The 15,669-nt window shown below is 47.9% G+C and overlaps 1 protein-coding gene across 1 annotated transcript in view; it reads right to left on the reverse strand.

Moving 5' to 3' along the window:
* INTS9 (integrator complex subunit 9) overlaps positions 1-15,669 on the reverse strand; it is a 221,256-nt gene that overhangs the window by 169,377 nt on the left and 36,210 nt on the right. Inside the window, exon 2 of the mRNA XM_030198704.1 lies at positions 14,164-14,291. Coding sequence (XP_030054564.1) covers positions 14,164-14,291 — 128 coding nt within the window. The remainder of the gene's footprint in view (positions 1-14,163; positions 14,292-15,669) is intronic.

Genomic DNA, 15,669 nt, shown 5'->3' on the forward strand with positions numbered 1-15,669 from the left:
CAACGGCGAGGGTACAACAGAAAATTGACCTACGAAGAACAACTAACTGAGAGTGCAGCCTGACCAGAATAAATTCGGGTCCTGGAGGGTGGAGTTGGATTTACACCCCAAACAGATTCTGCAGCACCGACTGCCCGAACCGACTGTCGCGTCGGGTATCCTGCTGGAGGCAGTAATGTGATGTGAATGTGTGGACAGATGACCACGTCGCAGCCTTGCAAATCTCTTCAATAGTGGCCGACTTCAAGTGGGCCACCGACGCTGCCATGGCTCTGACACTATGAGCCGTGACATGACCCTCAAGAGTCAGCCCAGCCTGGGCGTAAGTGAAGGAAATGCAATCTGCTAGCCAATTGGAGATGGTGCGTTTCCCGACAGCGACCCCTAGCCTGTTAGGGTCGAAAGAAATAAACAATTGGGCGGACTGTCTGTGGGGCTGTGTCCGCTCCAAGTAGAAGGCCAATGCTCTCTTGCAGTCCAATGTGTGCAACTGACGTTCAGCAGGGCGGGTATGCGGCCTGGGGAAGAATGTTGGCAAGACAATTGACTGGTTAAGATGGAACTCCGACACCACCTTCGGCAGGAACGTTGGGTGGGTGCGGAGCACTACTCTGTTGTGATGAAATTTGGTATATGGAGCGTGAGCTACCAGGGCTTGAAGCTCACTGACCCTACGAGCTGAAGTGACTGCCACCAAGAAAATGACCTTCCAGGTCAAGTACTTCAGATGGCAGGTATTCAGTGGCTCAAAAGGAGGTCTCATCAGCTGGGTGAGGACGACGTTGAGATCCCATGACACTGTAGGAGGCTTGATAGGGGGCTTGGACAAAAGCAAGCCTCTCATGAATCGAACGACTAAAGGCTCTCCAGAGATGGCTTTACCTTCCACACGATAATGGTAAGCACTAATCGCACTAAGGTGATTCCTTACTGAGTTGGTCTTGAGGCCAGACTCTGATAAGTGCAGAAGGTATTCAAGCAGGTTCTGTGCAGGGCAAGAACGAGGTTCTAGGGCCTTGCTCTCACACCACACGACAAACCTCCTCCACTTGAAAAAGTAACTCTTTTTAGTGGAATCCTTCCTAGAGGCAAGCAAGACCCGGGAGACACCCTCAGACAGACCCAACGCAGCAAAGTCTACGCCCTCAACATCCAGGCCGTGAGAGCCAGGGATTGAAGGTTGGGGTGCAGCAACGCTCCGTCGTTCTGCGAGATGAGAGTCGGAAAACACTCCAATCTCCACGGTTCTTCGGAGGACAACTCCAGAAGAAGAGGGAACCAGATCTGACGGGGCCAAAAGGGCGCCACCAGAATCATGGTGCCGCGGTCTTGCTTGAGCTTCAGTAAGGTCTTCCCCACCAAAGGTATGGGAGGATAAGCATACAGGAGGCCGGTCCCCCAATGGAGGAGAAAGGCATCCGACGCTAGCCTGCCGTGTGTCTGAAGTCTGGAACAGAACAGAGGCAGCTTGTGGTTGGTCTGAGAGGCGAAAAGGTCTACCGAGGGGGTGCCCCACTCTCGGAAGATCTTGCGTACCACTCTGGAATGGAGCGACCACTCGTGCGGTTGCATGATTCTGCTCAGTCTGTCGGCCAGACTGTTGTTTACGCCTGCCAGGTACGTGGCTTGGAGAAGCATGCCGAACCGGCACGCCCAACGCCACATCCCGACGGCTTCCTGACACAGGGGGCGAGATCCGGTGCCCCCCTGCTTGTTGACGTAATACATTGCAACCTGATTGTCTGTCCGAATTTGGATAATTTGGCAGGACAGCCGATCTCTGAAAGCCTTCAGTGCGTTCCAGATCGCTCGGAGCTCCAGGAGGTTGATCTGCAGATCCTTTTCCTGGAGGGACCACAGACCCTGGGTGTGAAGCCCATCGACATGAGCTCCCCACCCCAGGCGAGATGCATCCGTTGTCAGCACTTTCGTGGGCTGTGGAATTTGGAATGGGCGTCCCAGGGTCAAATTGGTCCGGATGGTCCACCAGAGCAGTGAAGTGCGGCAACTGGTGGAGAGGCGGATGACATCTTCTAGATTCCCGGTGGCTTGGAACCACTGGGAAGCTAGGGTCCATTGAGCAGATCTCATGTGAAGACGAGCCATGGGAGTCACATGAACTGTGGAGGCCATATGACCCAGAAGTCTCAACATCTGCCGAGCTGTGACCTGCTGAGACGCTCCGGTCTGCGAAGCCAGGGACAGGAGGTTGTTGGCCCTCGCTTCGGGAAGGAAGGCCTGAGCCGTCTGGGTATTCAGCAGAGCTCCTATGAATTCCAGAGACTGAGTTGGCTGGAGATGGGACTTTGGGTAATTTATCACAAACCCCAGCAGCTCCAGGAGTTGAGTAGTGCACTGCATGGACCGGAGGGCTCCTGCCTCCGAGGTGTTCTTGACCAGCCAATCGTCGAGATATGGGAACACGTGCACTCCCAGCTTGCGAAGGTATGCCGCTACCACCACGAGGCACTTTGTAAACACCCGTGGGGCAGAGGCGAGCCCAAAGGGCAGCACACAATACTGAAAGTGCCGTGCGCCCAGGCGGAATCTGAGATACTGTCTGTGAGCTGGCAGTATCGGGATGTGAGTGTATGCGTCCTTTAAATCCAGGGAACATAGCCAATCGTTTTTCTGAATCAGTGGCAGAAGGGTGCCCAAGGAAAGCATCCTGAACTTTTCTTTGACCAGGAATTTGTTCAGGCCTCTCAGGTCTAGGATGGGACGTATCCCCCCTGTTTTCTTTTCCACAAGGAAGTACCTGGAATAGAATCCCTGCCCTTCCTGCCCGGGTGGTACGGGCTCGACCGCATTGGCGCTGAGAAGGGCGGAGAGTTCCTCTGCAAGTACCTGCTTGTGATGGGAGCTGAAAGATTGAGCTCCCGGAGGACAATTTGGTGGCAGGGAGGCCAAATTCAGGGCGTATCCGCACCGCACTATTTGGAGAACCCACTGGTCGGAGGTTATGAGAGGCCACCTTTGGTGAAAAAATGTTAACCTCCCCCCGACCGGCAGATCGTCCGGTACGGACACTTGTAGGGCGGCTATGTTCCCGTGGATCCAGTCAAAAGCCCGTCCCCGGCTTTTGCTGTGGAGGCGCAGGGGGCTGCTTAGGCGCACGCTGTTGACGAGAACGAGCGCGCTGGGGTTGTCCCTGTGCCTGACGAGGCCTTCGGGCCGGCTGGTTGTACCTACGCTTTGCAAAAGAATAGGGTGCAGCCTGCCGGGCCCGGGAAAAACGTCCACCTGCTGAGGTGGATGCTGAAGGCGCCCGGTGGGAGAGCTTGTCGAGGGCGGTTTCCCGCTGATGCAGTTGGTCCACCATCTGCTCGACCTTCTCACCAAAAATGTTATCCCCCCGGCAAGGGACGTCGGCCAGTCTCTGCTGGGTGCGGTTGTCCAGGTCAGAGGCACGCAGCCATGAGAGCCTGCGCATCACTATACCTTGGGCCGCAGCACGAGATGCCACGTCACAGGTGTCATAGATACCCCTGGACAGGAACTTTCTGCACGCCTTCAGCTGCCTGACCACCTCCTGATAAGGCCTGGACTGCTCCGGCGGGAGCTTATCGACCAGGTCCGCCAGTTGTTGCACATTGGTCCGCATGTGGATGCTCATATAGAGCAGGTATGACTGGATGCGGGTCACGAGCATGGAGGATTGGTAGGCCTTCCTCCCAAACGAGTCCAGAGTGCGAGACTCCCGCCCCGGGGGCGCCGAGGCGGTATCCCTCGAACTCCGTGCCCTCTTGAGAGCAGAATCCACGACCGCCGAGTCATGGGGCAATTGGGGCCGCATTAACTCTGGGTCAGAGTGGATCCTGTACTGGGACTCTGCTTTCTTGGGAATGGTGGGGTTAGTTAACGGTCGCACCCAGTTCCGAAGCAGTGTCTCCTTGAGGACATTGTGCAGCGGTACCGTGGAGGACTCTCTAGGTGGTGATGGATAGTCGAGGACCTCGAGCATCTCGGCCCTCGGCTCTTCCACAGAGACCACGGGAAAGGGAATGCTAATAGACATATCCCGCACAAAGGAGGCAAAGGAGAGACTCTCAGGAGGTGAGAGCTTCCTCTCCGGTGAAGGCGTGGGGTCCGAGGGAAGGCCCGTAGACTCCTCTGAGGAGAAATATCTAGGGTCCTCCTCTTCCCCCCACGAGGCCTCATCCTCGGTATCGGACATAAGCTCGTGTAGCTGAGTCCTGAACTGGGCCCGGCTCGACGTCGAGGCACCGAGGTCTCGGTGTCGTAGAGCGGTGGACTCCCGCGCCGGCGGGGACGGAGCTCCCTCCATCGACGTCGACGGGGACTCCACCTGCGTGGCGGTCGAGACCGGCGCCGCAAGCGGCGGCGGTGTCGACGGCCCCGGCGCCGGGCTAGAGCTCGGCGGCGCCACAGACATCGGCGCCGAGGGCGCAATCACCCCCGGCGCCGGCACAGCCTGGCGCATCAGCCCTTCCAGGATCCCCGGAAGGATGGCTCTGAGGCACTCGTCCAGGCCCGCTGCCGGGAAAGGCGGTGGGGCCGGTAAGGGTGTCGGTGCCAGAAGCTGATGGGGGCCAGGAGACGGCACCGAGGTGCCGGAACCCTGACGCGTCGGTACCTCCATAACCGACGGGGACCTCTCCTCTCGACGATGACGCTTCGGCGTCGCCTCCTCTCCGATGTCCGGATGCACCGAGGGCGACCGGTGACGACGCTTCTTGTTTTTCTTTCGATGCGCGTCACCGGCGCCGGGAGGTATGGAGGAGGAGGAGGACGATCCCCCTCGGTCCCGAGGAGCCGGGTCAGACAGGGTTCGGTCCCGTGGGCCACGGGCTGAGGGAGTGACCGGGGCCGACTGCCCACGCGGCCGCTCACCTCTACCCTCGCCAGCGGACCGGCGGGCCGACGGGACCTGTTCTCCTGGGGTCGATGCCATCGGTGCCGATGTCTCGGGCATCGATACCGGTACCAAAGGACCGGGCGTCGATACCGATGCAGTCGAGGTCGACGTCGAGGGGCCGGCGCAAGTTCCAAAAAGACGGTCCCGCAGAACTTGCCTCGCAACCTGAGTCCGTTTCCGGAGACCGAGACACAGGGAACACGACTTGATATTGTGCTCCGGCCCGAGGCACTGGAGGCACCAAGCGTGGGTGTCGGTCTGCGAGATCGGCCGGCCGCAGCGACCACACTTTTTAAATCCACTCGGGACCTTCGAGGACATCGACGGAAAAATCGTGTCGGCGAAGTCAAAGTCGTCAATGGTGGCTGAAATCACACCTCGAAAAAAGAAAACGACCGTGCGGCCACTAGGCCGCAACGCGGCGTCCCCGCTGGAAACGAGGGAAAAAAGGGAGCGCGTGCTCCACACGCTCAGGTTTTTTTTTTTTTTTTCTTTTGAAAAAAGAAACCGGCGGTAACAAAAAACTAAGAGAAAAAGCAACGATCCGCGTAAACGCGATCTAAAATCCGGCGGCTGAAAACAGAGAGAGCGGCAAAGCACAACTCTCTCCAGACGCGGAAAAAAAGGAACTGGCGGGAGCGGTCGCGCACGGGCGGGAAGACGGCCGCGCATGCGCGGTGGGCGTGCCCTGCGTGCCGACCGTCCCGCGAAGCCTTTTCCGGTTGGTGGGGGCTGCCGCGGACGTCACCCAGTCGTGAGAACAAGCAGCCTGCTTGTCCTCGGAGAACGTATAAACATTCTATACATGTTATTCCTGGAATTGTGGATTTTTCCAAGTCCATTTAGTAACGGTTTATGGACTTGTCCTTTAGGAAACCGTCTAACCCCTTTTTAAACTCTGCTAAGCTAACTGCCTTCACCACGTTCTCTGGCAACGAATTCCAGAGTTTAATTACGTGTTGGGTGAAGAAACATTTTCTCCGATTTGTTTTAAATTTACTACACTGTAGTTTCATCGCATGCCCCCTAGTCCTAGTATTTTTGGAAAGCGTGAACAGACGCTTCACATCCACCTGTTCCACTCCACTCATTATTTTATATACCTCTATCATGTCTCCACTCAGCCATCTCTTCTCCAAGCTGAAAAGCCCTAGCCTCCTTAGTCTTTCTTCATAGGGCAGTCGTCCCATCCCTGCTATCATTTTAGTCGCCCTTCGCTGCACCTTTTCCAATTCCACTATGTCTTTCTTGAGATGCGGCGACCAGAATTGAACACAATAGTCAAGGTGCGGTCGGACCATGGAGCAATATAACGGCATTATAAACATCCTCACACCTGTTTTCCATACCTTTCCTAATAATACCCAACATTCTATTCGCTTTCCAAGCCGCAGCAGCACCCTGAGCAGAATTAACAACAACAGAGTTCTACTTGTCAAGTACGGACTCTCTATGCCAGCAGACAGCAAAGTTACTTACCTGTAATAGGTATTCTCTGAGGACAGCAGGATACCAGTCCTCACAAGTGGGTGACAGCATCTGACAAAGTTGAAGGTCAATTGAGTTTTGAGTTGATGCATCTGTCATCAGTTTTGTTCAAATGTATTAGAAGAGACACCCACTCTTAATAGTAGTGGGTAGGTTTTGAGAGGACTAGTATCCCAGTGCCTTTGGAGAAAACTGTTAAAAGATAAACAACTTTGCTTTCTCCAAGGACAAGCAGGGCACTAGTCCTCACATGTGGGAATCCTTAACTACAGGTTGTCTAAAAAATAAGAGGGATAAAAAATGCTATTGGCAACAACAGGCCATTTTTATGTTCTCTCTGTTTTTTTTTAATAAAGGCAGATATGGAAATAACAAACAAGGATCTTAGGGAGGATGGAGTTAGATTCTAATCCTCAGAGACACTACACAGGACCAGCTAAACAAACTTCTGTTGCAATAACAGGATGTGAAGTTTATTGCATATCACAGACTTGTGGATCATTTTGATAGAAGCTGATTGGATACCACCATTGACTGACACTATAAGCTTTCAAATGCTGTTCTAAAGTCAAGCCTGACTGGGCATAGCAGAGGAACATGCAGGCTGCTAATTAATTAGACAGTATATGCTTCGCATGGCAGTGCCATGCTCCTTTAGAGTCAAAAGGAAAACAAAAAAACAAAAAAAAAATGATCAGACTTTCTAAAGGCTTTAGTCTGTTTCAGTTAGAAGGCTAAACTTTTTTTTTTTTTTTTTACAATTCAAGCTGTGTATGGCATGTTCATGTGGCCTGTGAAAAAAATAATGGAAGGACTTGGCTGTTAAGGTGGAAATCCCACATCACTTTAGGCCAGTGGTTCTCAACCAGTATGCTGCAACACACTAGTTTGTTGCGAGCACCCGGGAGGTGTCTCACAGGGCTGGCACACAACAGTGCTTCTTTTTTGTTTTTTCTTTTTAAAATTTTTAAGGTTGCAGCTCGGTCTTTCTTCCCTCCCTGCTGCGGTTCCAACACCTCTCCCTTCTCCCCCAGTCCATCAAACTTTGACCTTGCCAGCAGCCCGCCTCCCAGCCTGGGCTGACTCAAAGCGTTTCCTTTACCACAACCCATCCTGTGTATACAGGAAAGTGCGTCAGAGGGCGGGCCGTAGCAGAGAAAAATGTTCCAGGTTGGCCAAGGTAATGGGCTTTGAGTTGTGGCTCCCAACAAAGTTGAGGGTTGATCGACAGAGGAGGGGACCGAGGGAGTACAGAAAAGGTGCTGGACTTACATAGAAGGGGAGGGGAGGGGAGTGCTGAGGGAAGAAGAGAGAAAAGTACTGGATTTGTGAGGCGGGCTGAGTGAGGATGAAGAGCATGCTGGGGGGGGGGGGTGCTGAGGAAGGAAGAGGTGCTGAACTGACAAGGGGGGGGGGGGGGAGTTAAGGAAGGAGATAGAAGTACCAGACACATGGCTGGGGGAAGGTGCTGGACCAATGGAAAGAAGTGCTGGAACCTGCAGAAGGACAGGATATATACTGGACCTACAAGGAAGGGGGAAAGGAAGGGGGTTGGGGAGAGGAAAAGATGCTGAACTATGGTGGGGGGGGGGGGGGGGGGAGGCATGCCATGCTCCTTAATGGGTTGTACAGGCGGTAAACCACAATTAGCAGGCTTTCACTTCCAGTGAATGGTTTGCTACTTACAAAACCCAGGAAGGAGCACAACATTGGAATTTGTGTACCTGTGTTTCCTGCCACCAGACTGGGTTTCCTGCAGCCACTCTCCACTCTAAGCCTCTGCCCTGCTGAACAATGAAGGTGCAACTTTTTGTTTGGAGGGGGGAGAGAGAAAGAGAGAAAGAGAGAGAGAGAGAGAGAGAGAGAGAGAGAGAGACGTCCTCTGGGAGATGCTGGGGCTTGGAGTCCCCCAAAGTCTTTAACCAGCTGAGCCAGATCATCTCCAAAATGCAGCCGGCCCCAAAAAGGCAGCTTCACCTGTCTCTGCATGGAAGCGGCCACTGCCACCCAATGCCGTAGCTACAGTAAGCGACATGCTACCACAGCAAGCAACATCTGCTTAGCCGACGACTGTATGAGGTCATATAAGGCGTCCGTCAAGTAAGTGAGCCCCGTCTGTAATCCACAATTCTTTTGCATGTACTTGATCACCTCGGGATTGGAGAAAATATACTTAATCGGATCAAGGGTTTCTTAATCACCAGAACATACCAAATTAAATCAAAAACAAACATTTCATCACCGTGGAATGCACATTGCGGAGTACCTCAAGGTTCCCCATTATCACTAATACTCTTCAATATAATGGATGTCCCCTTTGGCCAACTTCTTATCCAGTCAAAACCTTCACCCGTTCATTTACGCAGACGATGTCACAATTTATATCCCTTTCAGACATGACCTTTCTGAAATCTCCAATGAAAAATCATACGCTGTCTGAACATCATGGATTCATAGGCTCAATCATTTCAACTGAAGCTAAACACCGAAAAAACACATTGTCTTATCCTCTCATCCCCATACAATAATTATAAACCCACAACCCTAAACACTTCTGTTTATTCTCTTCCTATTTCCGATAGCCTCAAAATCTTAGGTGTTACTACTGATAGCCATCTTACACTTGAGAACCAAGTTAATTCCGTTATAAAGAAGATGTTTCATTCTACGTGGAAACGTAAACATCTTAGACCTTATTTCCCGAGGGAAATATTCCGTAACGATACAATCAATGGTTCTGAGCCACGCAGATTACTGCAATGGAATATATGCGGGATGTAAAGTACAGCTTATGAAGAAACTCCAGACAGCCCAAAACACAGCTGCCAGGCTGATATTCAGCAAAACATGATTCGATAGTGCTAAACCTCTCCGATTAAAACTGCACTGACTCCCAATCAAGGAACGCATTACCTTTAAAATTTGCTCTTTAGTCCACAAGATTATCTACGGTGAAACCCCAGGATACATGGTTGACTTGATAGATCTTCCAACCAGAAACAGAACCAGAGCGTCATGTACCTATTTGAACCTCCACTATCCAAGCTGCATTGGACTCAGATACAAATCAACCTATGCATCCAATTTCTCCTACTTAGGTACACAAATGTGGAATGAACTACCAAAGAGTGTGAAAACGATCCATGACCATCTAAACTTCAGGCGATCATTAAAGACTGTTTTGCAAGGTCTACCCTACTGACCCAACATAAATGCCTCAACTCTGCAATGCATCAAAACGTTACATTGTATTGGACATTATATATTCCTTATTTCCTTGACCCTTATTGTACTTGTATACCCTAACCTTACCTGACCCTTATTTTATACTGTATTTAACATCTACCGGATCTGGCGATCGCCTTTACGGTATTATGTAAGCCACAATGAGCCTGCTAATGGGTGGGAAAATGTGGGATACAAATGTTACAAATAAATAAATAAATATCTGGAAATTCCACCAGAGGCTGAACTTCCATTTCTAATAGCCTATCTCCTGCCTGTTGAACCCAGGACAAGCATGCCCTGGCTGCATACGAGCACTGTTTTATTTCAAGAGCTCATGCTAGCCTGCGCCCCACACACTGTCACAAGAAAAATGCTTGTTAGAACTGCTGGTTCCACTGATGAGATCGTTAAAACAGCTAATTTTAGGGGGAATCATCCGGAGGTCTTCTCCTATGTGGTCATACCCGGCGCTGATGTCACTTCCTCCACGATAAACAGAGCTTTCATATTGCCAGCTGGCAGCAACTGGTTCTTCATTTTCCCCAACTGTTCATATATGCCACTGCCATCAATTTGTCCAACAGCACACACTGCTTTCCCTTTAAGGAGTGATTGAAAAACATGAAGAGCTAACTTCACAGCATTGAGCTTTAGCTTGTTCTTTGGTTTTATTTGTGACCAGTGAACTTGTGCCATTCTGACCAGGAACACATTATAAAAACATAAGCTTTGCCAAACTGGGACAGACTAAAGGTTCATCAAGCTTAGCACCCTGTTTCCAAAAGTGGCCAAACCAGGTTACAAGTACCTGGCAAGATCCCAAAACAGTACAATACATTTTATGCTGCTTATCCTAGAAATAAGCGGTGGATTTTCCTCAAGTGGCTTATGGACTTTTCTTTTAGGAAGATATCCAAACCTTTTTTAAAACCCGCTAAAGTAAATTCCAGAGTTTAATTACACAGTGAATAAATATTTTCTACAATTTGTTTTAAATTTACTACTTTATTTATTTTATTATTTATTTATAACATTTATTTCCCGAATTAGCCAGAGAGTATACACTGGTTCAATCTGACTTATATAACATACATTATTGAGAAACACATTTAAATTAAAATACATCATGTGAACCGCTACAGAAGTTAAGTATGAATTTATATTACATGAAGAGAGACGAATTATTTTTAGGATAAGGCACTTCTTGGAACGAATTCCAAAGTTTAATTACACATTGAGAGAAGAAATATTTTCTCACATTTGTTTTAAATTTATTTTTGTTACATTTGTACCCCGCGCTTTCCCACTCATGGCAAGCTCAATGCGGCTTACATGGGGCAATGGAGGGTTCAGTGACTTGCCCAAAGTCACAAGGAGCTGCCTGTGCTGGGAATCGAACTCAGTTCCTCAGTTCCCCAGGACCAAAGCCCACCAGCCTAACCACTAGGCCACTCCACTCCACTACTTTGTAGCTTCATTGTGTGGCCCCTAGTCCTAGTATTTTTGGAAAGAGTAAACAAATGACTCGCGTCTACCCGTTCCACTTCACTCATTATTTTATAGACCTCTCTCATATCTCCCCTCAGCCATCTTTTCTCCAAGCTGAAGAGCCCCAAATGCTTTAGCCTTTCCTCATAGGGAAGTCATTCCATCCCCTTTATCATTTTCATCACCCTTCTCTGTACCCTTTCTAATTCCACTATATCTTTTTTTGAGATGCAGTGACCAGAATTGCACACAGTGTTCGAGGTACGGTCGCACCATGGAGCGATACAAAGGCATTATAACATCCTTATTTTAGTTTCCCATTCCTTTCCTAATAATACCTAACATTCTATAAGCTTTCTTAGCCACCGATGCACACTAAGCAGAGAGTTTCAATGTATCATCAACAATGACACCTAGATCCCTTTCCTGGTTGGCAATTCCTAATGTGGCATCTCCAGGGATCACATCACCCAAACAAGGGACTCTAGGTCCAACCTTCTTTGCACGTTATCTTGATTGCAATTGCAAACTGTTCCTGCATAATTTTCCTAAGGGAATTGTAATCTCCATCTATCGGGGCCCAACTAATTCACTCTGTAATGTTTGCATATGTGTCTTCAACCATGGCACCACCTCCATTGATGTCATCATGGAATCTAACACCTGCGCACAGTTAAGAGAGCCTGTTTTCCTCGAATCTGGAGATTCATGATACTGGAAGAAAAACATTGGCTTGATTAGTATTGACACCACCCCCTAGTTATTCTAGGATATGGGTGGAGTGTAAATGTTAGATGTGATCTGCTTGTTTACTCTTTCCAAAAATACAAGGACTTGGGGTACACAATGAAGATACTAAAGTAGCAGGGCTTTTTTTTCCCTCCGATTTCAAAAAATGTCCCAGCCTGTTTCCCCCCCTCACATTTGTTTTAAATTTATTTTTGTTACATTTGTACCCTGCGCTTTCCCACTCATGGCAGGCTCAATGCGTCTTACATGGGGCAATGGAGGGTTCAGTGACTTGCCCAGAGTCACAAGGAGGTGCCTGTGCTGGGAATCGAACTCAGTTCCTCAGTTCCCCAGGACCAAAGTCCACCACCCTAACCACTAGGCCACTCCACTCCACTACTTTGTAGCTTCATTGTGTGGCCCATTTGTGCACAAGTCATTCTTGAGCCTGTGACTCTCAGATCCAGCAGCAGCCACCTTCCAAGTCATATGGCTAATAAGGTGTAGGGGAATTTTTTTTGTTTCATTTTGTTCTTTTTTTTTTTTTTTAAGGTGGCACCAATCTCTCTGCTTGATAGGCTTACAAATACATGTTGTGCCTCTGGAAGGTTTTATCAAATGTGTTTGGACTAGACAACCCTGCAGCCCTTAACCATTTTGCTGGTTTTCAGCTGTAACCACTCCTATAGTTTGAATCTGAAAGGTTTATGAACTACCCCTGATTTTACTCACACTGCATTGAGAGTAAAACCAGGTCTTGCTCAGTCTGTTCCTGAATGACCCATAACATTTATGTAGATTTGCTTTTTATAACATTAATTTGATCCCAGCTGCCCTCCTTGTCAGATCTTAGCAGTAAATAGTGGTGTTTTAAAGGCCATGTAATATCCATGTTCTTTGTATATATGACTGAGGTGAAGTATTCTGCCGATACATAGTTTCAATGTAGAAAATCCTGTTTGTTCTGTCGCCCCTGCATGGCTGATGACAAGGGTGCGTTTACTGTGGAGGTGTGGCTATTCTAGGGGTGGGGTGGGGTTAATGCCTTGAAATAATAGTTTATACATATCAATAGAGATACCCAGGAATCCCAGTGGGTAGGTAGGGAATAATAAGGCTTTATAACCAACCGTTGGAAGGAACCAAATTTTGTCCAGTAGGCAATCTAATCATACCTAACCTGCACTCAGGCTTCTGTGGCCAGAAAAAAAGCATACCTCTCCTATTCTGCCCCTCGATTTCATTATGGGTTGGAGGAGGGGAGAAAGGAGTGCTGCCTTCCCTTATCTGTGAGCTCCCTCTGGGGTCTCCAGGGTCCAAACTGCACTACAATGTGTCTGTGACTTCTTCTAACCAACTTTACTGCACTCAGACAGGGAGCTCTGAAACGGGGGTTCCTGCCCAGCCTCAAGGTACTCAACTCCTGAAATCCTAATAAGAGGTGGGAAGCAATCAGCTACGCAACAAGCCAGAAGAATAGAAACATCCTAGGTTTGTGGAGCCCTGGCTCTGCAAAACCAGATCCAAACCCTATCTACTAAGGCCTGTTTCAAACTCACTGTATCAGTCAGACATCTCTTTCAACTGGAGACAGAGCAGCACTGGATGGCTTCCTTGTTGAAGCAGCATATGTACGGACGCATGCAGATTTTACTCTGTCTCCACCTGCTGGAAGGCAAGCATATTCTGCTAGTTTGGACTGGTCTGAAAAATTGAAGAGGAGCTCCTTTTTATAGAGGACAAAATAGCTACAATTTTCTTAAAACTAGTTCAACTTTTACACAACTCCATACAAATTAATAAGCAATAATTGCCCAAAAGATTCTCGGATTACAAGAACACTGACAGAGGATTTAGAACTATAAACCAGTCAAGAAGGATAACCAATTGTGGTAGCAAGATGGTAGGTGCTGGACTTTAAAGTCTGTTTGCTGAAATCAGTTACCCATTTATCTCATCTCAAATGAGTGAGCTAGCAAGCAAAATAGAAGATATGTACACAGTGTCCTCAAGAGCACTTGTTACAATACTTTAATGAAGCCCGGAATATATTATCAGTAGACTTAAGAAACTAATCAATAAGATACCTTGTCCCTGCCAAGCTGTTACATGAGCCAAAAGAACAATGATAAAGAAAATGTTTTAAGTGAGTAAATCCAATCTGTAACAGCTACACAAGTGCTGCAGTTTTATGTATGGCATATACGTTCTGGAAATGTTCTCTCTTAGCTATCAAATTCATTATATGGGAAGGAGGAAGCTTTTAGCTTTATCAGTTTGTCTTCTGATTTAAATGCGAGAGCATGCTGCATTATCAAAGTATGAAGGTATTGAAATTTAATAAAGCATACCTATGAACCAAAGGCAGAGGCATGAAATTTAGGGCCGATGTCATGTCCAGTCCACAGTCCAACATTATGGTGGTGGATTTGAACTTGAGAACGTTGCATGGCAGTGTTGGATGTCCCGACAAGCAGTACTGAAAGAATGAATCAGTTATAATTAGTCAGTTATATCACTTGCAATTACAGGAGCTCAGATGGTATTAATAAAATATTTAAATCCTACTTTAAATGGCAAGAAGAGACAAACTATATTTACAGCACCAAAAGAAAAGGAGTTGGATAGAGCTGGCTCACTGACAAAAGCTACAGTGCCTAATGAAAGTATGTTCCCAGCTCTACTTTACTAAGTGCTCTTACTGACATAATTGGGCTTGGCATTCCACGGCTCTTCTACACTACTTAACTGGACAAGTTGATTTAGACTGGAGCAGAGCACTAGGAAATGGTAACTACTGAGTTCACTTTGTGATGATGACAAGAGCTAAAATGAGTCTTAGGCACTTTCTCTCGCACTACCTCCATTTATGGGAATCAAGATTAGTAACAGTAACAATGTTAGAATTATTTAAGAAAGACTAAAGCTGGGGAGCTACTTTAAAAAAAGAAAATCCATGCACTGATCTCGCTGTACCTTCTGCTTGCCTTTCAGAAGCCTTTGTACAGTGTCCTTGCACTCAAAGGCTGCTCTGACCTTCACCCTAGATTTGGCTATACATCCGTTTCTGATGTGAGAAGGCATAAATATACCAGTACAAACGCATCTCCTATGTCTACCATATGATGTAGTCCTTAACAACTGTTTTAAAGTTATAGTTTCGTAAATAAATATTCCATTAAAAGTACTAGAAAAGTTTATTCAGGTTCAAGGTTTCACACTGGACACAGCTTAGCAGAGAACAGCACACAGTGTGTGCAGTCATAAAGTGCCCTGCACCATCTCCAGCATGGGTCTTTCCCACTTTTAGTGTTGCCGGTAAATGGACGATTTTCCTATTTCTGAAATAATGGTCACGCGTTAAATTTTCCCATTAGCACATGGCCTTTACCATGTGAACACTTACCGACACCAATTTTATAAGCAGTAATAGCTCACTGATTAGCATAGCCACGCCTACTCACTGCCCCCAAACATGCCCCCAGTGCTAAAAAATAAATAAATTTTTAGTGCGTGGTAGCACACACACATGCAAAAACAACCGCGGAAAGTATGAGCACGTCCCTCTATAGTGCATTTTAGCCTGGAGTAAGCGTGCATTAGTGCTGAACATAAACATTCAAATAAAATCTTAGAAATAAAAAACAATTTACACTAAGCACTCCAGTTACTACCTCTGATTCCCCAAATCCAAGCAACCTTCAAGAGCTGCTTCTACTATTTGCGACAGCTACGCTGCCTTTCTCCATACATCGAGAAGGTAAATCTTATCCCAATTGTACATGCCATAACAGCATCAAGACTGGATTACTGCAATGGACTATACAATGGTCTGACTAACAAGGGCCTGCATTAGC

The sequence above is a fragment of the Microcaecilia unicolor genome, chromosome 3, assembly GCF_901765095.1.
Source record: "Microcaecilia unicolor chromosome 3, aMicUni1.1, whole genome shotgun sequence".
Lineage (NCBI taxonomy): Eukaryota > Metazoa > Chordata > Amphibia > Gymnophiona > Siphonopidae > Microcaecilia > Microcaecilia unicolor.